The sequence below is a fragment of the Emys orbicularis genome, chromosome 3 (genome assembly GCF_028017835.1).
Source record: "Emys orbicularis isolate rEmyOrb1 chromosome 3, rEmyOrb1.hap1, whole genome shotgun sequence".
Lineage (NCBI taxonomy): Eukaryota > Metazoa > Chordata > Testudines > Emydidae > Emys > Emys orbicularis.
In genome coordinates this window covers 1,135,329-1,158,893 of record NC_088685.1, presented here as the reverse complement: position 1 = coordinate 1,158,893, position 23,565 = coordinate 1,135,329, and the positions used below count along the sequence as shown (strand labels likewise).

The window sequence follows — 23,565 nt, the reverse complement described above, 5'->3', positions numbered from 1 at the left end:
CGCTCGGGAGCTCGGAACAGGGGGCGGGGCTCGCTCGGGGCGGGCTCGGGAGCTCGGAGCGGGGAGCGGGGGCGGGCTCGGAGCAGGGGGCGGGGCTCGCTCGGGGCGGGCTCGGGAGCTCGGAGCGGGGAGCGGGGCGGGCTCGGAGCAGGGGGCGGGGCTCGCTCGGGGCGGGCTCGGGAGCTCGGAGCGGGGAGCGGGGCGGGCTCGGAGCAGGGGGCGGGCTCGCTCGGAGCTCGGAGCAAGGGGGCGGGGCTCGCTCGGGAGCTCGGAACAGGGGGCGGGGCTCGCTTGGGGCGGGCTCGGGAGCTCGGAGCAAGGGGGCGGGGCTCGCTCGGGAGCTCGGAACAGGGGGCGGGGCTCGCTCGGGGCGGGCTCGGGAGCTCGGAGCAGGGGACGGGGCTCGCTCGGGGCGGGCTCGCAGCAGGGGCGGGGCTCGCTCGGGCTCGGCCCGCCTAGCCCGCATCCGGCTCCTCCCGCGCAGGCCGGCGCAGTCCCCGCTCCGCGCCCCACGTGCCCGGCCCGCCATGGGCTGCCTGGTGCTGCAGGACGGGGCCGTGATCCGGGGCCGCCCCTTCGGGGCCGCGCGCTCCGCCGCCGGGGAAGTGGGTGAGTGCGGCGGGGGCCTGGCGAAGCCCGGGGGGGAACGGGACGGGGGGCAGGCCCTGGGGGAGTCCCGGCGGGGGATGGGAAGGGAATGAGGGGCAGGGGATGGGGAGGGAATGGAGGGCAGGCTCGGGGGGGGAAGGGAATGGGGGGCAGGCCCTGGGGGGGAAGGGGATGGGGAGCAGGCTATGGGGGGGGAAGGAACTGGGTGGCAGGGATGGGAAGGGGATGGGGAGGGAATGGAGGGCAGGCCCTGGGGGGGAAGGGGATGGGGAGCAGGCTCTGGGGTGGGGGAAGGAACTGGGGGGCAGGGATGGGAAGGGAATGGGGGGCGGGGGATGGGGAGGGAATGGAGGGCAGGCCCTGGGGGGGAAGGGGATGGGGAGCAGGCTCTGGGGGGGAAGGAACTGGGGGGCTGGGAAGGGAATGGGGGGCGGGGGATGGGGAGGGAATGGAGGGCAGGCCCTGGGGGGGAAGGGGATGGGAAGCAGGCTCGGGGGGGCGGGGGATGGGAAGGGAATGGGGGGCGGGGGATGGGGAGGGAATGGAGGGCAGGCCCTGGGGGGGGAAGGGGATGGGGAGCAGGCTCTGGGGGGGAAGGAACTGGGGGGCTGGGAAGGGAATGGGGGGCGGGGGATGGGGAGGGAATGGAGGGCAGGCCCTGGGGGGGAAGGGGATGGGAAGCAGGCTCGGGGGGGCGGGGGATGGGAAGGGAATGGGGGGCGGGGGATGGGGGGGGAAGGGAATGGGGGGCGGGGGATGGGGGGGGAAGGGACTGGGGGGCAGGCCCTGGGGGGCGGGGGGTAGGGGATGGGAAGGGAATGGGGGGCGGGGGATGGGAAGGGCTCTGTCTGATCTCTGTGCCCAGACCTGCACTGCTCCCACCAGCTCTGCAGTGTGCCCAGCGGGGCCCGGTCTCTCTCCTCCCCAGGTGGGGTGTGGGGGGTGCCCCGTGCCTGGGGCTGGTGCCCAGCGGAGGGGCAGCTGTAGAGCCCAGGGCAGGGGGTCCCTGGTACCCGGCCTCAGCCTTTGGCAGCATCCTCCAGCCGTTGGGGGCGCGTCCTTTGCCACGGGCTCTAGACCCTGTGTTGAGCTTTCCCTCTGCACCGTGTGCATCTCTGTGGGGCAGGTAATCGGAGGCCCGGCCCCTACCCCAGGTGCCAGGAAGTTATCACCAGCCCTGTAGTGCTGGCTGAGCTCCCTGGCCCCCGGTGCTGATACACCAGTCTACGGACCAGCAGCGCCCTCTCTGTGAGGGAGGGCAGGGAGTGCCCATGGCTGGGGCGTGCGGTGCCGTGCTCCGGGGCCTGGCAGAGCCGCGCTGGGCCAGTGCTGCCGGGGAGTGCGGTGCCGTGATCCGGGGCCTGGCCGAGCCGCGCTGGGCCAGTGCTGCCGGGGAGTGCGGTGCCGTGCTCCGGGGCCTGGCAGAGCCGCGCTGGGCCAGTGCTGCCGGGGCGTGCGGTGCCGTGATCCGGGGCCTGGCCGAGCCGCGCTGGGCCAGTGCTGCCGGGGAGTGCGGTGCCGTGCTCCGGGGCCTGGCCGAGCCGCGCTGGGCCAGTGCTGCCGGGGAGTGCGGTGCCGTGCTCCGGGGCCTGGCAGAGCCGCGCTGGGCCAGTGCTGCCGGGGCGTGCGGTGCCGTGATCCGGGGCCTGGCCGAGCCGCGCTGGGCCAGTGCTGCCGGGGAGTGCGGTGCCGTGCTCCGGGGCCTGGCCGAGCCGCGCTGGGCCAGTGCTGTTGGGGGGGGCGGTGCCGGGGCTGTGTCAATGCTGCTGGGGGGGCGGTGCCGTGCTCCGGGGCCTGGCAGAGCTGGGCTGTGTCAATGCTGGCGGGGGGGGCGGTGCTGTGCTCCGGGGCCTGGCAGAGCCGCGCTGGGCCAGTGCCGCTGGGGGGGGGGCGGGGGCGGTGCCGTGCTCCGGGGCCTGGCAGAGCCGCGTTGTGCTGAGTGCTGTTTCTCCTTCTGCCCCGGGCTGTAGTCTTCCAGACTGGCATGGTGGGTTACCCCGAAGCCTTGACAGACCCTTCCTACAAATCCCAGATCCTGGTGCTGACCTACCCTCTGATTGGGAACTATGGTGTCCCGCGGGATGAGCCTGACCAGTACGGCCTCAGCAGGGTGAGCGCAGGGCCGGGGGTGGGGGTGGTTGGCACCTGGGGGCCGCTGCAGGCGCCCGGACGAAGCTGCGGGGAGAGTGAAAGTCGCTGAGGGCCGGGCAGCAGGTGGGAGCTGCGCCCAGAGACCCTGGGAAGACCAGTCCTGATTCCCACGGGGGCTCCGTGGACCTGCACAGGCGATTTCCTCTGCGCTGAGTGGTGGGGCTGTGGCTGGCGAGGCCCCAGACTCTCCCAGGACAGACAGAGGTGGCTAGCGGGGGAGAGATGCTGGGGCCCCTGAGCCCGGCGGGTGGGGCTTGTGGGCACTCGGGGCACAGAGCTGCCTGCTCCCCAGGGAACGGCCGGGGCCCCGGGGAACGGCCGTGCCGTATCCTGTGAGGTGTCTGCCTGGAATGTGCCGCCTCAGGCAGCCCAAGTCCCTGCCCACAGCTGTTTGCCTTGGCACCCTTTGCCTTGGGCGCCGTCTGCCAGGCAGCTAGGGAGCAACAGCAGGGCCCTGCCCGTCTCCCATGAGGCCAGCGAGACAGAACACTGGCCCGGGGCAGCCCCGCACCCAGAGTGCCCTCTGGCAGGGGGCTGGGGCCGGCCTGCATCTCCGTAAGGCACCAGGCCTGGACAGGGGTTCCCAGAGGCTGCCATGGCCAGTGCAGGGGCGGGCGGGTGGGAGCTGTCTTCTCCCTCCCCGGGGCACTCGCTCCCGCTGATGGCCCAGCCTGGGGGTCCCTGGGAGGTGGGAGTGGGACCCGTGGGGGCAGCCCCCTGCATGCTTGGGCATTGGCTGGGGTCCCACGGAGCTCGCCCTGGCACCTGCCCGGCTCACCCCTCTCTGTGCCCGCAGTGGTTCGAGTCCAGCAAGATCCACGTGTCGGCGCTGATCGTGGGCGAGTGCTCGCAGATCTCCAGCCACTGGAGCGCTGTGCGCTCGCTGGACCAGTGGCTGAAGGAGCAGAACATTCCCGGGCTGGAAGGTGGGGCGCGGGGGCTGAGCGGGTGGGGAGGCTGGGGGCTGGGAAGGGGGTGAGATGGGGGCTTTGGGGTGGGTGTGGATGGTGAGGGGGCAGGGGCTCTGGGTTGGGGCAGGAGGGAGACTGAGGGGAGGGGCGAGGCTGGGGGAGGGGGCAGGGGCTCCAGGCTGGGGAGGAGGGTTGGGGGAGGGGGCAGGGACAAGGCAGGGGCGAGGCTGGGGGAGGGGGCAGGGGCTCCAGGCTGGGGGAAGGGGCGAGGCTGGGGGAGGGGGCAGGGGCTCCAGGCTGGGGAGGAGGGTTGGGGGAGGGGGGAGGGGCGAGGCTGGGGGAGGGGGCAGGGTCTCCAGGCTGGGGAGGAGGGTTGGGGGAGGGGGCAGGGGCAAGGCCGGGGCGGGGGCTCCAGGCTGGGGGAAGGGGCGAGGCTGGGGGAGGGGGCAGGGGGCTCCAGGCTGGGGGCAGGGGCGAGGCTGGGGGAGGGGGCAGGGGCTCCAGGCTGGGGAGGAGGGATGGGGGAGGGGCGAGGCTGGGGGAGGGGGCAGGGTCTCCAGGCTGGGGAGGAGGGTTGGGGGAGGGGGCAGGGGCAAGGCCGGGGCGGGGGCTCCAGGCTGGGGCAGGGGCGAGGCTGGGTGCCGGGCTGGCGCTGGGCAGGGATCTGGCGCTCACACTGGGATCCCTGCCAGGGGTGGACACCAGGGCCCTGACAAAGCGGATCCGGGAGAAGGGGACGCTGCTGGGCAGGCTGGTGCCGGACGGGGCCCAAGAGAGGAACTTGCCCTTCGAGGACCCCAACAAGCGGCACCTGGTGCAGGAGGTGTCCGTGAAGGTAGGGCTGGGTCTTGGGGCATGGGGCTGGCTGGGGGCAGGCGATAGGTGGGTGGGGGCAGGGCTGAGCCCAGCCTGGGGGACAGGGGGTGTCTGGTGTAGGAGCCAAGGACTTTCCCCCCTGCGGTTTTCTGTAACGTTTGCTGGCCTCGCTCGGGGCTGGCCTGCGCGGGGACCGGCCGTGGGCCCAGGTATGGCGCTCGGGCAGGAAGAGTTTGGGGGGGGTGGGGGTGGGTCCCGTTGGCTCCCGGGGCCGTGCAGGACGCGAGGGGGGGGTGTCGCCTGGCTGGCCGGGCCGTGGCGAATGGGGTCTGTAAGGAACAGCTGGAACGTGCTGCAGGCGACCTGGACATGCAGGGCCCTGGAGGAAGGTCCCCCTGCCCCCCGTCCCCAGCGGGCGCCTGAGCAGAGGCCCCCCCAGGAGGGCTGAGGGCGTGTCTGTGCCACCTCAGAGGAGAGCTTCCCCCTCGGTCTGGGCAACCCACCGCCCCGACAGGTGGGAGCCGGGCTGGATTGACCTTTTGTGGGTCTCGGTCCCCTCCCTCTGCTGCCCCGAGGCCCTGCCCCCCGCTTTTCCCTAGGCCCTGCCTGCCGCTTGCAGGGTGCGGGGGTGGAATGGGGGGGATGGTGGTGGAGTGGGCGGGGCCATGGAAGAGGCTGAGCGGGGGTGGGGTCTGTGTGGGGCAGGGCCCCGGTCTGGGGCCAAGGCCCTTCTGAGTCTGGCCCGGGCACCATTGCAAACCAGTGCTGGGAGGGAGGGAGGCCGACAGGGGAAGCCTTTCACTGTCTGCGGGGGTGGCAGAGCTGCGTGTCTGGGTTTCCACGCCCCGAGAGACGCCGCTCGGCCCAGGGACGTTCCTAGTGCAGACCAGGCCCGGCAGGGACTGCAGAGGGGGATGCCAGAGGAAGCGGGCACTGAAGTAGGTGTCTGAGGGAGAGACGGATCCCCAAGCGGAGTCACTCCAGCTTGGCTGGTGGGTGGCTCTGGCTGGACCAGAATGGACTGGCTTTAACCTTCATTTCTCCGGGCCAACCTGAGACCTGCCGATGCTGCTTCCGGGTGACGAATTAACCCTGCTCGGCTTGCAAAGGGCCGGGCGGTGTCGCTGCAAGTCCAGGCTGCGTGTCCCTGAGGAGTGGGCAGGTCTCTCCCAGACGTCTGGTTCACGCGGGCTCAGCTCCTGCTGCGAAGCCGGGGGCTGGAGGCAGTGAGGCTGCAGGGCCGACCCTCAGGAAGTGGGGGACCCCTGGGGCTCTGGCCCATTGAGGGGGTCCCACAAGAGACTGTTCCCAAGTTGGGGCGTAGCACCTGTCCCGTGGATCTGTGACACCGGGCTCCTCCCCTAACCCCGTCCCCTTCTCCCCTCAGCTCCAGGGTGGGGCAGGGAGCCGCGCGGGCAGCGGTTGCTGTGGGGCTCTTGGCTGGCCTGGCACTGGCCTCGTTTGTCCCTTCTCCCCGCAGGAGCCCAGAGTGTTCAACCCCGGCGGCTCGGTCAGGATCACGGCTGTGGATTGTGGCCTGAAGTACAACCAGATCCGGTGCCTGTGCCAGCGGGGGGCGGCTGTGACCGTGGTGCCCTGGGACCACCCCCTGGACAGCGCAGGTGAGGGGCTCTGGTGGGGGGGCTGGGGCCCATCAGTGGGAGCAGCTGAGGGTGTCGTATCCAGTGCGGGGTACCGGGGCAGTGTGCCCGGCACGCGTGGGGTGCTGGGGATGGCTGAGGGTAGGGCCCCTGGTGCTGGCAGGGTGCCCGGTGCGGGGGGCTGCTGGCACAGGTGGCAGATGCAGGGGTGCCGCGGGGGCTGGGGCGCCACGGGGGAAGGCAGGGGCACCCCGGGGAGGCGGGGTTGGGGGAAGGCGAGGGCGCCCCGGAGGGGCAGGGGTGGGGGGAGGTGGGGGTGCCCGGGGGCGGGGATATCGGGGAGGCGAGGGTGCCCCGGGGCGGGGATATCGGGGAGGCGGGGGTGTCCTGGAGGGGCAGAGGTGGGGGAAGGCGGGGGTGGCCGTAATGGGGAAGGCTGGGGGGGGATTATGGGTGCCGCCCTGCTGCTGACCCGTCCTGTCCCTGCAGAGTTTGACGGGCTGTTCATCAGCAATGGGCCCGGGGACCCGCTCTCGTGCTCGAAGACCATCGCCAACCTGCGCCGGCTGCTGGCCGAGCCCCAGCCCAAGCCCGTCTTCGGGATCTGCCTGGGGCACCAGCTGCTCGCACTGGCCATCGGCGCCCAGACCTACAAGATGAAGTGAGTGTGCAGGGGGTTGGGCACCGCAGGCAGCCCTCCCCCCACCCCACTGCACGCCCAGCATGGAGCTCCCCTGCTGGCTGGGGGCTGCTGGAGCCAGGCGGGCTCGGCAGAGCTGCGTTACGTGGATGCAGAGTTCAACTTACTCCTAAATGATCTGGAGAAAGGGGTAAACAGTGAGGTGGCAAAGTTTGCAGATGATACTAAACGGCTCAAGATAGTTAAGACCAAAGCAGACTGTGATGAACTTCAAAAAGATCTCACAAAACTAAGTGATTGGGCAACAAAATGGCAAATGAAATGTAATGTGGATAAATGTAAAGTAATGCACATTGGAAAAAATAACCCCAACTATACATACAATATGATGGGGGCTAATTTAGCTACAACAGATCAGGAAAGGGATCTTGGAGTCATCGTGGATAGTTCTCTGAAGATGTCCACGCAGTGTGCAGCGGCAGTCAAAAAAGCAAACAGGATGTTAGGAATCATTCAAAAAGGGACAGAGAATAAGACTGAAAATATATTATTGCCCTTATATAAATCCATGGTACACCCACATCTTGAATACCGTGTACAGATGTGGTCTCCTCACCTCAAAAAAGATATACTGGCACTAGAAAGGTTCAGAGAAGGGCAACTAAAATGATTAGGGGTTTGGAACGGGTCCCATATGAGGAGAGATTAAAGAGGCTAGGACGCTTCAGCTTGGAAAAGAGACTAAGGGAGGATATGATAGGGGTATATAAAATCATGAGTGATGTGGAGAAAGTGAATAAGGAAAAATTATTTACTTATTCCCATAATATAAGAACTAGGGGTCATCAAATGAAATTAATAGGCAGCAGGTTTAAAACAAATAAAAGGAAGTTCTTCATGCAGCTCACAGTCAACTTGTGGAACTCCTTGCCTGAGGAGGTTGTGAAGGCTAGGACTATAACAGGGTTTAAAAGAGAACTAGATACATTCATGGAGGTTAAGTCCATTAATGGCTATTAGCCAGGATGGGTAAGGAATGGTGTCCCTAGCCTCTGTTTGTCAGGGGGTGGAAATGGATGGCTGGAGAGAGATCACTTGATCATTGCCTGTTCGGTTCATTCCCTCTGGGGCACCTGGCATTGGCCACTGTCGGCAGACAGATACTGGGCTAGATGGACCTTTGGTCTGACCCAGTAGGGCCACTCTTATGTTCAGAGCTGGTCGAAGGCCCAAGAAGCGAGTCCCTGCGAATGGAACGGTGTGGGATGGCAGGGGGGTCTCGCGTGGGGTTCCACGGCGTCTGTTCTGGGGCCGGTTTGGTGTCACAGCTCTATCAATGCCCTGGATGTAGGAATAGAGCATCCTGATCAAATCACACAGCCGGGGGAGAGTCGGCGCAGCACCAAGCTCTGGCGTGGAGTGCCCTCTCTTGTCTCCCCGGACGCTGCGCCCAGCCCGTGGGGTCACTCAGCAGGGGGCGGGGGAGGCCTGTTGTTCGCTGCTCCCGTCTCCCCTGAGCCTGCTCCATTGGGCCCCCCACTCCCTGGGCAGAGCCTCGGGTGAGCTGCCCATTCCCCAGGGCAGGGGGCTGTCACTAGCTAGTCGCAAGCTCCCCAGGGCTGGGGCCGCGTCTCTGCAGCTCCCGGTGGGGCCTGGGCCCTCGCTGACCCCTCCCCTCCCGCCCCCAGGTACGGGAACCGAGGCCACAACCAGCCCTGCATCCACGAGGACTCCCAGCGCTGCTTCATCACCTCGCAGAACCACGGCTTCGCGGTGGAGCCGGGCAGCCTGCCCCCGGGCTGGGCCGTGCTCTTCACCAACGCCAACGACCACTCCAACGAGGGCCTGGTGCACCACACCCAGCCCTTCTTCAGGTGGGAGCGCGGGGGGGTCCTGGGTGCCCCAGGGGAAGGTGTCGGGATCAGCTGTGCCTGGATGGCCCCCCAGCGATATCAGGGAGCAGAGGGGGCTGGTTGTGGCAGGGCTTGAGGTGCCCTGAGTCTGGTGCTGCCTGGCAGGGTCTTAGCAAGGGTGGGGCAGTGCCTGTCTGGCATGGGCGGGGGGGGGGGGGGGTGTCTGACTGGTCTGGCTGGGGGGGAGGGGAGCAGTGTGTGTCTGGCACGGGGGGGGAGGGGGAAGGGGGGCGTGGCGGGGCGTGTCTGACCCGGGCGGGAGGGGGGAAGCGGTGAGTGGTGTGTGTCTGACCCGGGCTGGCGGGGGTTGGGTGGGGGAGCGCTGCGTGTCCGGCACGGGCCGGGGGTGTGTGTGTGTGTGTGCACGTCTGACACGAGCTGGTGGGGGCGGGCGTGGCAGGGCATGTCTGACCCGGGCTGGCTCTCCTACTCCCTTGCAGCGTTCAGTTTCACCCAGAGCACCGGGCCGGCCCCACAGACCTCGTGGGCCTCTTTGACATCTTCCTGGAGACTGTGCGGGACCTGAGCGCCGGCAGCCAGAACTGCAGAACAGGTGGGAGCTTGGCCTGGCCCTGGGGGCGGCTGTGGCCGGTCAGTGCCCTCGGCACGCTGAGCTGGGTGCTGGCCCACGGGCTGTGCCCTGGGAGGAGACTCAGCCAGTCTCTGGTGGTTCGTGTCTGAGCAGCGGGGGGAGGGCCCTGCCCCCATGGGTGCTACTGTGCCATGCCATCATCCTCTGAGGCAAGGGCAGGCTCCAGATGAGGGGCCCCTGGATGTGACTGGGGTCACGTGGGCACCTCTAGGGAACGTCTCTCTGAGCCCCTCGTGATGCCGTGGCAAAGGCACCGGATGCCCCCCTGGGCTGCTTGCCCTGGGGAGCCAGACCCCGCTCCATGGAGGTTCCTGGCCTCTCCGCCTCGTCAGGAGCACCAGTCTCAGGTTGCGGCGTGTCTGCCCCCCTGGGTGGCACCATCAGGGGCTGTGGTGATGCCAGCAGGGAGGAGAGCCGGGCGTGAGGCCGGGTGCTGCCCTAGCTGGGTGTCCGCAGCGGGAGCGTGGCCTGAGCCTTGGCCATGCTGAGGATGCTCCTGATCCAGTGGCCAGGCTAACGGCGGCCGGGCCTGGCTTTTCTCCCCAGTGCGTGAGAGGCTGCGGGAGGGGCTGGCCTACAAGGAGCCCCCGGCGGACGGGGACGTAGCCCGGCCTCGCAAAGTGCTTATCCTGGGCTCCGGGGGCCTCTCCATAGGGCAGGCCGGAGAGTTCGACTACTCCGGCTCACAGGTGAATCCTCTGGGTGCTCCCAGCCCCTGGACCTCGGCCTCGCTTGGGCCTGGGGCGCTGAGAGGTGGGGCAGGGACGGGCTGCAGAGGGGTATGAGAGTAGAGGGGTTAGTGCAAAGGGGGTGTGGGGGTGGTGACACCCCCCAGGTACAAGCTAGACTGTGGAGCTGCTGTGTCCCCTTAACCCCCTAGCCCAGGCTGGCTGCAGAACAGCTCTGCTAGCCACCAGCAGCCCCTCCAGGCTCTGCTCTCGAGCCGTCTGCATGGATAGACTCCCCAGCGAAGTGCCACTCGCGACCTGTATCCGGGGAGACTCCCACGAACCCCCAGCCTTGCACCCCAGCAATGTGTGCCTTCCCCGGCTCTCGCTCCGCCAAAGGGCGCTGGCTAGTCCCCTGCTCACACGCTGAACCAAGCGTATGGACGAGGGCCTGACGCAGGGCAGTGATTACAAGCACTGTGGCCCGAGAAGGCAGAAGTAGTTACACAGAAATAACAGAGATCTGCCATCTAATTCTTACACTTTGCCAAGGCTGGTCATTGGAAGAGCAGAACCAGCTGCTGCGCCGTATGCTGCGATACGTTTCACAGGCCCGGGACCCGTCGCCCCAGTTCAGCGTTCGCTCTTTGCCTTTCAGGGGGTCCCACGGCCTGGGCCGAGTTCGATTTCCCCCTGTTTATTCTCCGACCCTTTGTCCTGGAAAAGTCTCTGCTGGGTCATAGGGCCAGGCTGTCCCGTGGCCTGCGGGAGCTGCCAAGTGTCCTTCAGGGGAACTGTCAATTTCTTGTTTACAACTCCCCTGCTGGTGACTCTCTGAGCAGCTCAGTCCCTCAGCACCTGCGCTCAGTCCCTTTGTTGTATGTGAGGCGCTAGTCAGTGTCTGCCCCAGACTCACCACCCGGGTCAGTGACAGAGCAGATTTTCACCCCTTCATAGACGATACCCACGTATTAGCAGGGCAATGACGCTCAACAGAGCAGGATTTCTCAAATGACACCTCACAAGGCAGACTTTGTACAACACATAACTATATACAAGTGGTGAACATGGGGGTTAGAGGGTGTTATTTTGAGGTACGGTGTGTCATGGGGTTAGTGCAAAGGGGGGAGAGGGTGGTGGAGGGGTATGGGGACAGAAGGGCTGGTGCGAAGGGGCAGAGGGAGGCGGAGGGATATGGGCAGAGGGTTGGGCGAAGGGGCAGAGGGTGGCAGAGGGTTGGGCAAAGGGGCAGAGGGTGACGGAGGGATATGGGACAGAGGGTTGGGCGAAGGGGCAGAGGGTGGTGGAGGGATATGGGGACAGGAGGGCTGGTGCGAAGGGGCAGAGGGAGGCGGAGGGATACGGGACGGAGGGTTGGGCGAAGGGGCAGAGGGTGGCGGAGGGATACGGGACGGAGGGTTGGGCGAAGGGGCACAGGGTGGCGGTGGGATATGAGGGGAAGGTTGGGTGAAGGGACAGAGGGTGGTGGAGGGATACGGGGCAGAGGGTTGGCGTGAAGGGGCAGAGGGTGGCGGAGGGATATGGGGCAGAGGGTTGGCGTGAAGGGGCAGAGGGATACGGGGGGAGGGACACTATGGGCTGTCACGGTGCTCTCTTCCCCCCCCGGCCAGGCCATCAAGGCGCTGAAAGAGGAGAACATCCAGACGGTGCTGATCAACCCCAACATCGCCACGGTGCAGACCTCCAAGGGGCTGGCCGACAAGGTGTACTTCCTGCCCCTCACGCTGGAGTACGTCACGCAGGTGAGCCCCAGCCTGGGGCGAGGCCGTGGGGGGACCTGTGCACTGGCCTGGGGCTGATGGGAGCTGCCCTGTGGGGCGCAGGGTGTGGCCAGGAGTCCGGGGCTCCCCGAGTCCCAGCCCCTCCCCCGGGGGCTGGAGGGGATGCTGGCTCTGGGCCGGGCCCCCAGTCCCAGCCCCTCCCTTGCGCCCAGGTGATAAAGAATGAGCGGCCGGACGGCATCCTGCTGACCTTCGGGGGCCAGACGGCGCTGAACTGCGGGGTGGCGCTGACCCAGGGCGGGGTGCTGGCCCGGTACCGGGTGCGGGTGCTGGGCACGCCCATGGCCTCCATCGAGATGACGGAGGATCGCAAGGTCTTCGTGGAGAAGATGGAGGAGATCGACGAGCACGTGGCGCCCAGCGAGGCGGCCTCCTCCCTGGAGCAGGTACGGGGGGGGACGACAGACAATGGGGGGCCCCTCCTCGGAGCAGGTTGTTGGGGATCCCCAGGATCCCTGCTGTGCTCCAGCTTTCAGACAGTCCCTCAGTGAGGCAGCCCCCCGGGGGTCCCCCTGTCCCTTCGGGGCTGGCGCCCCAACGCCTCCGAGCCCCTGGGCTCCTGCCTCACCCCGTGAGCTCTGCCCAGCGAGTCCAGCTGAGCCGACTCACAGCCCCCCTGCCCCCCCATACTGCCACCCGCTCCCCCATTCCCCCACGGCACTTCCCCCTGCTCCCCCTGCAGCACAGCCCCCACCCTCACTGCTCCCCATCCCCAGTGCCCCTTGCTCCCCCAGCCCCCTGCAGTGCTGCCTCTGTTCTCTGCTGCCCCTTGCTCCCCCACGGTGCAGTCCTAGCCCTGCTGCCAGTCGGCCCCTCTGACTCCTTGGTCTGGTCCTGGCAGGCTCAGGCCGCGGCCTCGAGGCTGGGCTACCCGGTGCTGGTGCGCTCAGCCTACGCCCTCGGGGGTCTGGGCTCCGGCTTCGCCAACAGCCGGGAGGAGCTGACAGCGCTGGTGAGCCAGGCCTTCGCGCACACCTCCCAGGTGCTGGTGGACAAGTCCCTGAAGGGCTGGAAGGAGATTGAGTACGAGGTGGTGCGGGACGCCTACGACAACTGCATCACCGTAAGGAGGGGAGCGGGGGCACCGGGCAGGGGGAGCTGCCGTGGGGAGGGGGGTGGGCGGGCAGGGGGTTTGGGGGCACCCGGGCAGGGGGAGTTGGGGAGTGCCCAGGGAAGGGGGTGGGGGGGGCAGGGGGTTTGGGGGCACCCGGGCAGGGGGACCTGCTGTGGGGAGGGAGTTGGGCGGTGCCCGGGGCAGGGGGAGCGGGGGCACCCGGGCAGGGGGGTGCCCAGGGGGAACCAAGGGAGAGGATTGCTCTAGGGAGGGGCAGGGAGACCTTCCTCCAGGCTGGTGAGCTGGGCCGGGTGTAGGGTGCAGACGGAAGGGGCCCCACCCCCATTGGGCTCCCCGGCCTCATGCGTGTGCTGGGGGCTGGGTGTCTGCCAGCTCCGGCGCCCCCAGGAGGCTGGGCGGGAGTTGCGTGCTGGCCTGTGGCCTGGCTCTGACTCCAGCCCCCGAGCCTGTCCTCAGGGGGGAGGGGCTGGCGTGTCCCTAATGCGCCCAGCGGGGGCCCCTGGGCTGGGGAGCCTGCCCCGCCCCTTGCAGTGCCCCCCATGCCCAGCGTGCTGGGGCCGTGGGCATCAGAGGGAGGCAAAGCCCGCAGAATGCACTCGGCTGCTCCCCCCTCGCGCCCCGCAGCCAGCGGCCTGTGGAGAGCAGCCTGGGGCCGGGGCCCCGCGTCTCTGCGCCAGTCTAGGCCGGGCTGGGTGGCCTCCCTCCCTGCAGCAAGGGGCAGTGGGGTGAACCGCTCCCCCCGGCAGGTCTGTAACATGGAGAACCTGGACCCGCTGGGCATTCACACGGGCGAGTCCATCGTGGTGGCCCCCAGCCAGACGCTGAACGACCGGGAGTACAACATGCTACGCCACACGGCCATCAAAGTGGTCCGGCACCTGGGCATCGTGGGCGAGTGCAACATCCAGTACGCGCTGAACCCCGAGTCGGAGCAGGTGAGAGCCGGCCAGCGGGCCCCAGCATGCGTCGCATGGGGCCTGGGACTCTGGGACAGCCCCGCCTTGCCCTCCCCCAGCCTGCTGCCCGTGCACCGCTCCGAGCCGTTCCTCTGAGCGCTGGCAGAGCGCCCCAGCATCCCTGGCCCGGCTCTGTGCCCGGAGCAGCGAAAACTTCCTAAAAGGGGGCCATCAGTGCCTGGACTGAGGCCCCGGCCGCCCCTTCCCCCGAGGCCCTGCCCTCTGCTTGCTCCTCTCCATCCCTCCTCCCATCACTGCTCCATGCCCGTACAAAGTGGGAGGGATAGCCCCCTGATCCCTCCTTGTCCAGCGCCCCTGCTCTGTGCCCCTGCCTGGCCCCGGAGATGGAGGGCAGCAGGAGGAGCCGGGGTCTGGCCAGCTGTAGCAGCATCTCATGCCCTTCTCTTCGCCCGCAGTATTACATCATCGAGGTAAACGCCCGGCTCTCACGGAGCTCCGCCTTGGCCAGCAAGGCGACCGGCTACCCGCTGGCCTACGTGGCAGCCAAACTGGCTCTGGGCATCCCCCTGCCCGTCCTCAGGTAATGGCTTTGGGGTGGGGCCTGTGGGCTCAGTGCTGCTGGGCGTGACGTCTCCTGGCAGGGTGTGGCGCAGACTCCAGAAGGCTCCTGGCCTGTGGGGTGGGCTCTTCTCAACTGGCCTGCGAGCCGGGCGGCAGCTGGGCCGTGAGCCGCTGTGGCCAGGCCCTGGGTCCAGGCCTCCTCGGGCCAGTTCTCCTCACGCGGTGCTGGGAGGGTCAGACGGGCAGCGGGGGACACTCCTCAGGGAGTCACTGCCCCTTCCGGACCTGTCCCCCCTAAAGCCCCAGGCCTGGTAAGTTCCCTCTCCTGGGTGTCTGGCCCCTGGGGTGCCCGCTGCTGGGGGCTGGCTGCTGACCCTGCTCTGTCCCCTAACCCCCAGGAACTCCGTCACCAATTCCACCACGGCCAACTTTGAGCCCAGCCTGGATTACTGCGTGGTGAAGATCCCGCGCTGGGACCTCAGCAAGTTCTTGCGGGTCAGCACCAAGATCGGCAGCTCCATGAAGAGTGTGGGTGCGTGGCACAGCAGCCCCCCCCGCCACATCCGGACTCCTGCGCCTCCCGATCTGGCCGGCGGCACCTGGGACCCCCCACCCTGACCCCGGGCGGCTCCCCCGGCCTTTCCAACGCAGGCTGTGCTTGGGGGCTTCCCTCCCTTCCTGATGTGGGGCAGCTCGCTGGGGGCTGCCCCCCTCGCAGAGGCCGGCGCGTGCCTCCTCCGGCCTGGCCCTGGCCGCTCACTGTGTCTCCTCTCCTCTCGCAGGGGAGGTCATGGCCATCGGGCGGAACTTCGAGGAGGCCTTCCAGAAGGCGCTGCGCATGGTGGATGAGAACTGTGTAGGCTTTGACCACACCGTGAAGCCAGCCTCCGACGTGGTGAGTGTGGGGCCGGGGGGGCTCTGTGGGCACGAAGCGCTCCCATGCACTCTGGGGGCAGGAGCTGCTCCCCGTCCCCTGCTGTCCCCAGGGCCCTGGGGACCCAGGCTGGGCCCCCCATGAGGGCTGGGGTCTCTCCCGGATCCTGGCTGAGCTGCTCCCTCCCGGCAGGAGCTGGAGACGCCCACTGACAAACGGATCTTCGTGCTAGCGGCCGCCCTGCGAGCCGGCTACCCCATCGAGCGGCTCTACGAGCTGACCAAGATCGACCGCTGGTTCCTGCACAAGATGAAGAACATCACGGACCACGCGGTGCAGCTGGAGTCCTACCGCGAGGGGCAGAGCTCTATGCCCCCCGACATGCTCAAGAAAGCCAAGCAGCTGGGCTTCTCCGACAAGCAGGTGGCCTTGGCCGTGCTCAGGTAATGCCCGGTGCAGGGCTGGGGGAGTCAGCCGGGCACGGAGGGAGGGGACGGGGCGTGATGGCGACATCCAGCAGCTGCTTCTCTGAGTGGGAGGGAGCTGATTACAGCGGACAGCTCCCAGCATGCACTGCAGCCTGCTTGGCAGGATCAGCTGGGCGTGCCAGGTGTCCGGTCCGATGTACTGACCGGACACCAAAAGTCCGGTTACCGCAGGTGGGGGCGATGGTGGCTGGGTCATCAACCTGCACCAGCCCCTGCTCGGCCAGGGCCGCCTCCTCCCTGCATCTTGTGGGCAGGCAGCAGGCTCTGCCAGGCTGCAGCTCCTGTCCCGGGTCAGGAGCAGAGGGAGCCCAGCTGGTGGGGGAGAAGGAGGGGGAAGAGAGAGAGCAGTGGAAGAAGGGGGCTGGGGTGTGAGTAGGGGGGGGGACGGCCTGGAGGGGCGTGAGTCGGGGGGGGCTGGAGGGGAGTGAGCGGGGGGGGGGGGCAGGGCAGAGCTCCTGCTGCAGCGTCCTGTGTCAGAAATGAGAGAGCTGCTGCCCCGGATGTGCTGGCGAGGTGCAGCCGTGTGTGCTGGGGTCCGTAGTCTCTGGGCTGGGCTGTGTGTTGGGGGGCGGGGGGGCTGTCTCTCCCTGCTCTCAGCCCTGCCCTCCCTGCAGCACTGAGCTGGCCGTGAGGAAGATGCGGCACGACCTGAAGATCCTGCCCGTGGTGAAGCAGATCGACACGGTGGCGGCAGAGTGGCCGGCGCAGACCAACTACCTGTACCTGACGTACAACGGGACGGAGCACGACCTGGCCTTTCGCGAGCCCCACGTCATGGTGATCGGCTCCGGCGTCTACCGCATCGGCAGCAGCGTGGAGTTCGACTGGTGCGCCGTGGGCTGCATCCAGGAGCTGCGCAAGGTCAGCGGGCGGGGCGGGGCAGGGCGCGCTGGCCTGGGCTCCTCGCACCCTGGATCTCCCCGTGCCCCCACGCTGGCCTGGCCGGCTCAGGGCTCCCCTCTCTTACAGATGGGCTTCAAGACCATCATGGTGAACTACAACCCGGAGACGGTGAGCACCGACTACGACATGTGCGACCGCCTCTACTTCGACGAGATCTCCTTCGAGGTGAGCCCGGCCTGGGGAGTGCGTGCTGGGGTGCTCGCGCTGGGGCTGGGGGCCAGGGAGCCAGGGGGAGCCCGTGCGACCAGGGGGGCCCAGGTGGCCGAGGGGAGCTGCCTTTGCTGGCCAGACTGCCATACAGCGGGGGGGAAGGGGGCAGGGGGGCCGTGCAGCCGGGGGGGCCCATCTGGCCGGGTGCCTATGCCATCGGGGGCCTGTGGGGGGGGGGGCCGTGCCGTGGGGGGGGGCCCGCCCCGCTCCCCGCCCCCTGGCTGCACTGCCTCCTGGCCCCGGCAGGTGGTGATGGATATCTACGAACTGGAGAGCCCCGAGGGCGTGATCCTGTCCATGGGGGGGCAGCTGCCCAACAACATCGCCATGGCGCTGCACCGGCAGCAATGCCGCATCCTGGGCACCTCCCCCGAGGCCATCGACTCGGCCGAGAACCGCTTCAAGTTCTCCCGCCTGCTGGACACCATCGGCATCAGCCAGCCCCTCTGGAAGGAGCTCTCCGACATGGAGGTGAGGGGGGGGATGCTGCCCCCTCCGTGTGTGCTGTGGGAGGGGCTGTAGGGCCTCCTCCCCGTGTGTGCGGGGGGGGGGGTTGCCCGGCCCAGCTCCCTCCAGGGTGTGCCATGGGGCGGGGGAGGGGTTGCCCAGCCCAGCTCCCCTGTGCATGCCATGGGGCAGGGAAGGTTGCCCAGCCTGTCTCTCTGCCCGCAGTCGGCCAAGCAGTTCTGCTGCAAGGTGGGCTACCCGTGCGTGGTGCGCCCCTCCTACGTGCTGAGCGGGGCTGCCATGAACGTGGCCTACTCCGACAGCGACCTGGAGAAGTTCCTGTGCAGCGCCGTGGCCGTGTCCAAGGAGCAGCCCGTCGTCATTTCCAAGTTCATCCAGGAGGCCAAGGTCAGCGCGGGCCCGGCTCCGTGGGGGGTCGGCCATAGGGGGCCACTTCCTGGCAGCTGCTGGCAGAGCTTCGCTCGGGGGCCTGTGGGGCCCTGAACACCCCCACCCCTCTGCCGGGGCCCGGACCCCGGTCACACTGGCGGAGACGCCCGACTCTCCGCGGCTCCAGCCCGGGCAGGCTGCCCATTTGGCTCTTTGTGCTGCGGGGGCTGGATAGTGCCCGGAGGGGTGGGGTCAGGCACTGCCTGGCAGGTGGGGATCACTCAGGTTTGCAGTGGGGGGCTGAGTAGGCGAGGTGGTGCTGGGGGGCACTGGGGCGTGGGGATGGCACCGGTAGGGAGGGCCTCCGGGGGGGTTCACTCGGTGTGGTGTGTGCAGTGGGAGGTGCTGAGGGTGGGGGTGGTACCGGCACAGAGGGGCTGGGGAGGGGACCAGGGAGGGGTGGGGGTGGTACCAGCATGGAGGGGCTGGGGAGGGCAGGGAGGGGCTGTGTGTGTGGGGGATGGTGGTACCAGCAGGTAGGGGGCTGTGTGTGGGTGGTACTGGCAGGGAGGGAGCCGGGGAGGGGGGAGCAGCTGGGGGGGTGGTGGTACCGGCAGGGAGGGGCTGGGTGTGGGGGTGGTAATGGCACGGAGGGGCTGGGGAGGGCAGGGAGGGGCTGTGTGTGTGTGGGTGGTACTGGCAGGGAGGGGGCCGGGGAGGGGGGAGCAGCTGGGGGGGATGGTACAGGCAGGGAGGTGCTGAGGGTGGGACACACTCTGGTGCGGTCTGTGCACTGGGGGGTTGGAGTGGGGAGGGCAGTACCAGCAGGGAGGAGGCTGGGGGGGGGGGGGAGTGGCTGGTGGGTGGTGGTATCGGCAGGGAGGGGCTGCGTGTGGGGGTGGTAATGGCACGGAGGGGCCGGGGAGGGGGGAGCAGCTGGGGGGGATGGTACCGGCACAGAGTGGCTGGGGAGGGCAGGGAGGGGCTGTGTGTGTGTGGGGGGATGGTACAGGCAGGGAGGTGCTGAGGGTGGGACACACTCTGGTGCGGTCTGTGCACTGGGGGGTTGGAGTGGGGAGGGCAGTACCGGCAGGGAGGGGCTGGGTGTGGGGGGAGCGGCTGGGGGGTGGTGGTACCAGCAGGGAGAGCAGGCTGGGGTGGGGGGTGCACTCTGGTGCAGTGGGGGCTGAGGGCGCTCAGGGGTCCGGTTGTCCCTCCCCCCTGCAGGAGATCGACGTGGACGCCGTGGCCTGTGATGGCGCAGTGGTGGCCATCGCAATCTCGGAGCATGTGGAGAATGCGGGCGTGCACTCGGGGGACGCCACGCTGGTGACGCCGCCCCAGGACATCACACCCAAGACCCTGGAGCGGATCCAGGCCATTGTGCACGCCATTGGGCAGGAGCTGCTGGTCACGGGACCCTTCAACCTGCAGCTCATCGCCAAGGTACCGCCGTGGGGCAGCAGGGACCCGGGGAGCAGTCAGCCTCAATGCCCTGAGTTTGGGGTGGGGGGGAGGGGAGGGGGGACAGCGGGCCCCTTCCCCGCTGACAGCTTTGGGCTCTGCAGCGTCTCCTGCAGCCGGCCACACGTCACATCCAGGCCAGAGTTGCCTGGGACTGGGCCCCTGGATGCGGCGGGAGGGCGGGAGCAGCGTGCTGGGGTCCGAGGGGGCCTGGCCTTGCCCCTGCCCTGCCTCTCCGGGTGCTCAGTGCCCTGCGGAAGGGGGAAGCGAGCTGGTGCTCCACACACCTCACTTGCTGATTCCCTGCTCGGCTCATTCCCTCCGGGACACCTGCACTGGCCACCGTGGGAAGACAGGACACTGGACTAGAGGGGCCTTTCCTCTGACCCAGTGCAGCCGTTCTCTTCTGACCGCGGAGGATAGGTCCATCGGGCTTTAGCCGGGCAGGGCGAGTTTGGGTCTCCAGGCGCTGGGATGGGTCACCCCACGCTCCCATCTGTCTGCAGGACGACCAGCTGAAGGTCATCGAGTGCAACGTGCGTGTCTCCCGCTCCTTCCCCTTCGTCTCCAAGACGCTGGGGGTGGACATGGTGGCCCTGGCCACCCAGGTGATCATGGGCGAGGAGGTGGAGTCCGTGGGACTGATGACAGGCACTGGGATCGTCGGTGTCAAGGTGAGCGGGTGGGGAGCGGTGGGTGGGGTGGCCACGGCTGTCTGGCTTGCTGAGCACCCCCTGCCCTCTGCACCCCCAGGTTCCCCAGTTCTCCTTCTCGCGGCTGGCGGGGGCAGACGTGGTGCTGGGCGTGGAGATGACCAGCACGGGCGAGGTGGCCTGCTTTGGGGAGAACCGCTGTGAGGCCTACCTGAAAGCCATGCTGAGCACCGGCTTCAAGATCCCCAAGAAGAACATCCTGCTGACCATCGGCAGCTACAAGGTGAGGGCGGGGCAGGGCCGTGGCACATACTCAGAGACGCTGGATGCGAAGGTTCAATCCTCGCGCTGGATGGCTGCAACGCAGCGTAGAATCAGAACACTAACATGCATCAGCCAAAAGCAGCGGGAGACGAAGCAGGCTGCTCCTGAGGCAGGGAGGCTCAACGCTGCACCTTGCTCTAGCCTGGCTCCTCGCAAACTGACTTGGTCCAGGGTTAGGGTTAGGTGACAGGCAGGCACCTCTGTCATGGACCCCCAGGGCCGGGCTACGCCCCAGCCTGGGAACAGTCCCTGGGAGGGGCCTTCAGTGACCCTGACCCCCCCCGGGGTCTCACTCTTCCCCCAGGGTGAGCCACGTGGCCTCGCCGCCTCCTGAGACCGGGCCCCTGGGCCTGCAGCCCCCCTGCCCCACCCTGGGAGCGCCGGGCAGCGAGTCTGGGACAGACCCTGGGGGAGACGTGTACAATCTGGGGGAGCAGCACCCCCCCACCAGCGTCTGCGGGGACACCCAGCCAGCGCGGGCAGACAGGCGGGTGTATCCGTGGCCTGGCACACGGCACAGACAGCCCTGGGGGAGCCCAGAGAAGTGAAGGTCCCAGCAGAGTCCGTTCTGGGCAGCCGGCGCCCAGCCCAGCTGCAGTGACCCCTGTGGTTCAAGCTCTGTCCCTCCATCTGTCCGATCTCCTTTGTCAGACTCCTGGGGTGCCCCCGACTGCTCCCCACAGCCCACACTTAACCCCCCTAGGCCTTTGTTCCCGAGCTGGGGGATGCGGCTCAGCCCCCTGCAGAGAGGTGGGACGGCCACGTCTCTATGGGTCGCTGGTTGCCAGGTGTCCACGTCCCGGCCATTGGATCTGCCCTTGTCTTCTCAAGAGCTGCATGGAGATGGGCCCTAAGGGCCGAGGCCGCCAGGCGCCATCCACCCCTGTGACTTCGCCTGCCCCAGAGCTCCCACCCGCGGGGGAACAGTGCCGCACACGGGGGAAACTGAGGCACACACAGGACTCAAAAAAGCATTACTAACAATTCCCACTGTGTCCCAGCCCTCTAGGCTGCGAGCAGGCCCAGGAATCCCTGCTCGAAGTGCCAGCTCAATACAGCGGGGCCATGCGGGTGGAGGGGCCCTGGGGCAGGGGGGTGCTGGGCTGCCCAGGCCTGGCCTGCTCTGACCCCTCTGGTGGCTGTTGCAGAACAAGAGTGAGCTGCTGCCCACAGTGCGCACGCTGGAGAGCCTGGGCTACAACCTGTACGCCAGCCTGGGCACTGCCGACTTCTACACCGAGCACGGCATCCAGGTACCGGCCGGGGGTGGGCTGCCGCCTCTCTTGGTGCGGCGTGGCCGGGGGGCAGCTTTCAGGTTGGGGTGAGGTTACTGGCATGGGTGGCATCCCTTCCATGCTGGGTCCTGGGAGCAGGGCCACCATTCCCTTGTCCCCCGGTCTGTCCCCAGGTCTCTGGAGCGAGGAACCCCCCTCCCCGCCCCCAGTCTGTGCCGGGCCCCGGGAGCAGGGCCACTCCTCCTCTGCCCCCCTCCCCCATCCATCCCTGGAGCTAGGAAACCCCCCCCCCCCGCCCCACCCCCAGTCTGTGCCTGGCCCCAGGAGCAGGGCCACCCCTCCTCTGCCCCCACCCCCCCATCCATCCCCAGGTCCGTGGAGCGAGGAAACCCCCCCGCAGTCTGTGCCTGGCCCCAGGAGCAGGGCCACCAGTCCTCTGCCCCACCATCCATCCCCAGGTCCCTGGAGCGAGGAACCCCCTGCCCCGCCCCCAGTCTGTGCCTGGCCCGGGAGCAGGGCCGCCCCTGCCCCGGTTCATGCCCAGGTCACGGCAGTGGGGCTCTGGTTCCCGCCGGGCAGGTGATGGCTGTGGACTGGCACTTCGAGGACGCGGACGGCAATGAGGCCGGGGCCAAGGAGACGCAGCGCAGCATCATGGACTACTTGGCCGAGAACCACTTTGAGCTGGTCATTAACCTCTCCATGCGCAACGCCGGGGGGCGCCGGCTCTCGTCCTTTGTCACCAAGGGCTACCGCACCCGGCGCCTGGCCGTCGACTACTCCGTGCCCCTCATCATCGACATCAAATGCACCAAGCTCTTCGTGGAGGTGGTGTGGGGGCCGGGCAGCTGGGGAGGGGGCGTGGGGGGACGGGCCAGCTGGGGAGGGGGTGTGGGGGCCGGCCAGCTGGGGAGGGGGCGTGGGGGGACGGGCTAGCTGGGGAGGGGGTGTGGGGGCCGGCCAGCTGGGGAGGGTGTGTGTGGGGGGACGGGCTAGGTGGGGGTGCGGCCTGGTCGGTGCAGGGCGGTCTGGCCGTTTGGGGGCGGAGACTGGCTGGGGGGGGGGGGGGGAGCGATGTGGCGGCTGGGGAGGGGCTGCCTGGCTGTTGGGGATGCGAGAAGGCTGGCCTGGTCGGGGGCTGCCTGGCCAGGTGGGGGCACGACGCTGGTGGGGGGAGGCTGCCTGGCATGGGGGCTCCTGGAGAGGCACCGATTGCCCAGATGAGCATGTCCTGGCCCCAGGGAGCTGTGGGGCTCTGGGCCGTGGGGGAAGCCCAGCCCCAGAGCTAGCTGTCCTGTCCCAGCCCCCCGCCGCCCCCCTTGGCTGGGTCTCTGCTCTCCCCAGCTGAGCTGCCTCCCCCGCAGGCCCTGGGCCAGATCGGGACGGCCCCCCCGCTGAAGATGCATGTGGACTGCATGACCTCCCAGAAGCTCATCCGCCTGCCAGGTACCAGGGGCTCCCGGCAAGAGGAGGGGGCGGCTGGGGGCTCTTCCCCTGGCAGGGAAGCAGTGGGGAGGGGCAGGAGCGTGTGCCCCCCCCCCCTCCCTGCGGCAGGGAGATGTGGTGGCTCTGGGCAGGGCCCTCCGGATCCTGGGTAAATCCGGGCGGGGTGGGGAGTGTCTGCGCCCCCCCCCCAGTCAGTGAGAGACCCTGGCCTGAAGCATCTGCCCTGGGGTGTGCTGCCCGGCCTGACTGGCGTTGCCATGGAGCCCCGTGCGCTGCTCGGCCCCCTGGGATCCCCACCGCGTCCCTGCGCCATGGAGTGGGGGCTCAAAGCTGGGCGCCGTTACCTAGGGTGGTACTAACGCACCCCGGGTACCAGGCATTCTGGTACTTGCAGGACGGCGTGACCCTTCCCTCCCCCCCCCCCCCCCCCCCCCCCGGCGTGTCTACCCCCCTCCAGCGTGACCCCCGGCCTACGGTGGGTGCGAGGGGGGTGACCATACCGGCCAGCGGACAAAGCCGAGAGAAGCAGGACTGTCCGGCTTCACACTGCCCCCCGGGCCTGCCCCCGTCGAGTCCCGAGGCCAGCGGCGCCGGCCGGGGGTTCTGTGGCCCCTGGTCTGACCCCTCTCTCCCCTCAGGGCTGATCGACGTGCACGTGCACATGCGGGAGCCGGGTGGCACCCACAAGGAGGACTTCGCCTCGGGCACAGCGGCCGCCCTGGCGGGGGGCGTCACCATGGTGTGCGCCATGCCCAACACCCGCCCCGCCGTTGTCGACGCCAGCTCCTTTGCCCTGGTGCAGAAGGTGAATGCCCCTGCCCCCCCCCGCCCTCTGAGCTGCTGTGCAGAGACCCCCCTTGACACCCCCTTCAGGC

General features: G+C 68.5%; 1 protein-coding gene across 2 annotated transcripts in view; it reads left to right on the top strand.

Annotated features, from left to right (window-relative positions):
• Positions 1 to 527: 527 nt before the first annotated feature.
• Positions 528 to 23,565, top strand: part of CAD (carbamoyl-phosphate synthetase 2, aspartate transcarbamylase, and dihydroorotase) — a 35,641-nt gene continuing 12,603 nt past the window's right edge. Inside the window, exons 1-28 of one of the 2 annotated variants that reach the window (XM_065400290.1) lie at positions 528 to 609; positions 2,580 to 2,719; positions 3,557 to 3,686; positions 4,364 to 4,506; positions 5,968 to 6,109; positions 6,578 to 6,749; positions 8,417 to 8,602; positions 9,082 to 9,194; positions 9,780 to 9,922; positions 11,533 to 11,664; positions 11,856 to 12,089; positions 12,545 to 12,766; positions 13,525 to 13,713; positions 14,151 to 14,275; positions 14,655 to 14,788; positions 15,039 to 15,151; positions 15,323 to 15,573; positions 16,233 to 16,479; positions 16,588 to 16,686; positions 16,978 to 17,202; positions 17,404 to 17,586; positions 18,796 to 19,014; positions 19,539 to 19,706; positions 19,786 to 19,968; positions 21,158 to 21,262; positions 21,824 to 22,072; positions 22,609 to 22,690; positions 23,329 to 23,495. In XM_065400290.1, the coding sequence (XP_065256362.1) occupies positions 528 to 609; positions 2,580 to 2,719; positions 3,557 to 3,686; positions 4,364 to 4,506; positions 5,968 to 6,109; positions 6,578 to 6,749; positions 8,417 to 8,602; positions 9,082 to 9,194; positions 9,780 to 9,922; positions 11,533 to 11,664; positions 11,856 to 12,089; positions 12,545 to 12,766; positions 13,525 to 13,713; positions 14,151 to 14,275; positions 14,655 to 14,788; positions 15,039 to 15,151; positions 15,323 to 15,573; positions 16,233 to 16,479; positions 16,588 to 16,686; positions 16,978 to 17,202; positions 17,404 to 17,586; positions 18,796 to 19,014; positions 19,539 to 19,706; positions 19,786 to 19,968; positions 21,158 to 21,262; positions 21,824 to 22,072; positions 22,609 to 22,690; positions 23,329 to 23,495 (4,578 nt within the window). The remainder of the gene's footprint in view (positions 610 to 2,579; positions 2,720 to 3,556; positions 3,687 to 4,363; positions 4,507 to 5,967; positions 6,110 to 6,577; positions 6,750 to 8,416; positions 8,603 to 9,081; positions 9,195 to 9,779; positions 9,923 to 11,532; positions 11,665 to 11,855; positions 12,090 to 12,544; positions 12,767 to 13,524; positions 13,714 to 14,150; positions 14,276 to 14,654; positions 14,789 to 15,038; positions 15,152 to 15,322; positions 15,574 to 16,232; positions 16,480 to 16,587; positions 16,687 to 16,977; positions 17,203 to 17,403; positions 17,587 to 18,795; positions 19,015 to 19,538; positions 19,707 to 19,785; positions 19,969 to 21,157; positions 21,263 to 21,823; positions 22,073 to 22,608; positions 22,691 to 23,328; positions 23,496 to 23,565) is intronic. The other variant, XM_065400291.1, reaches the window with a different exon arrangement.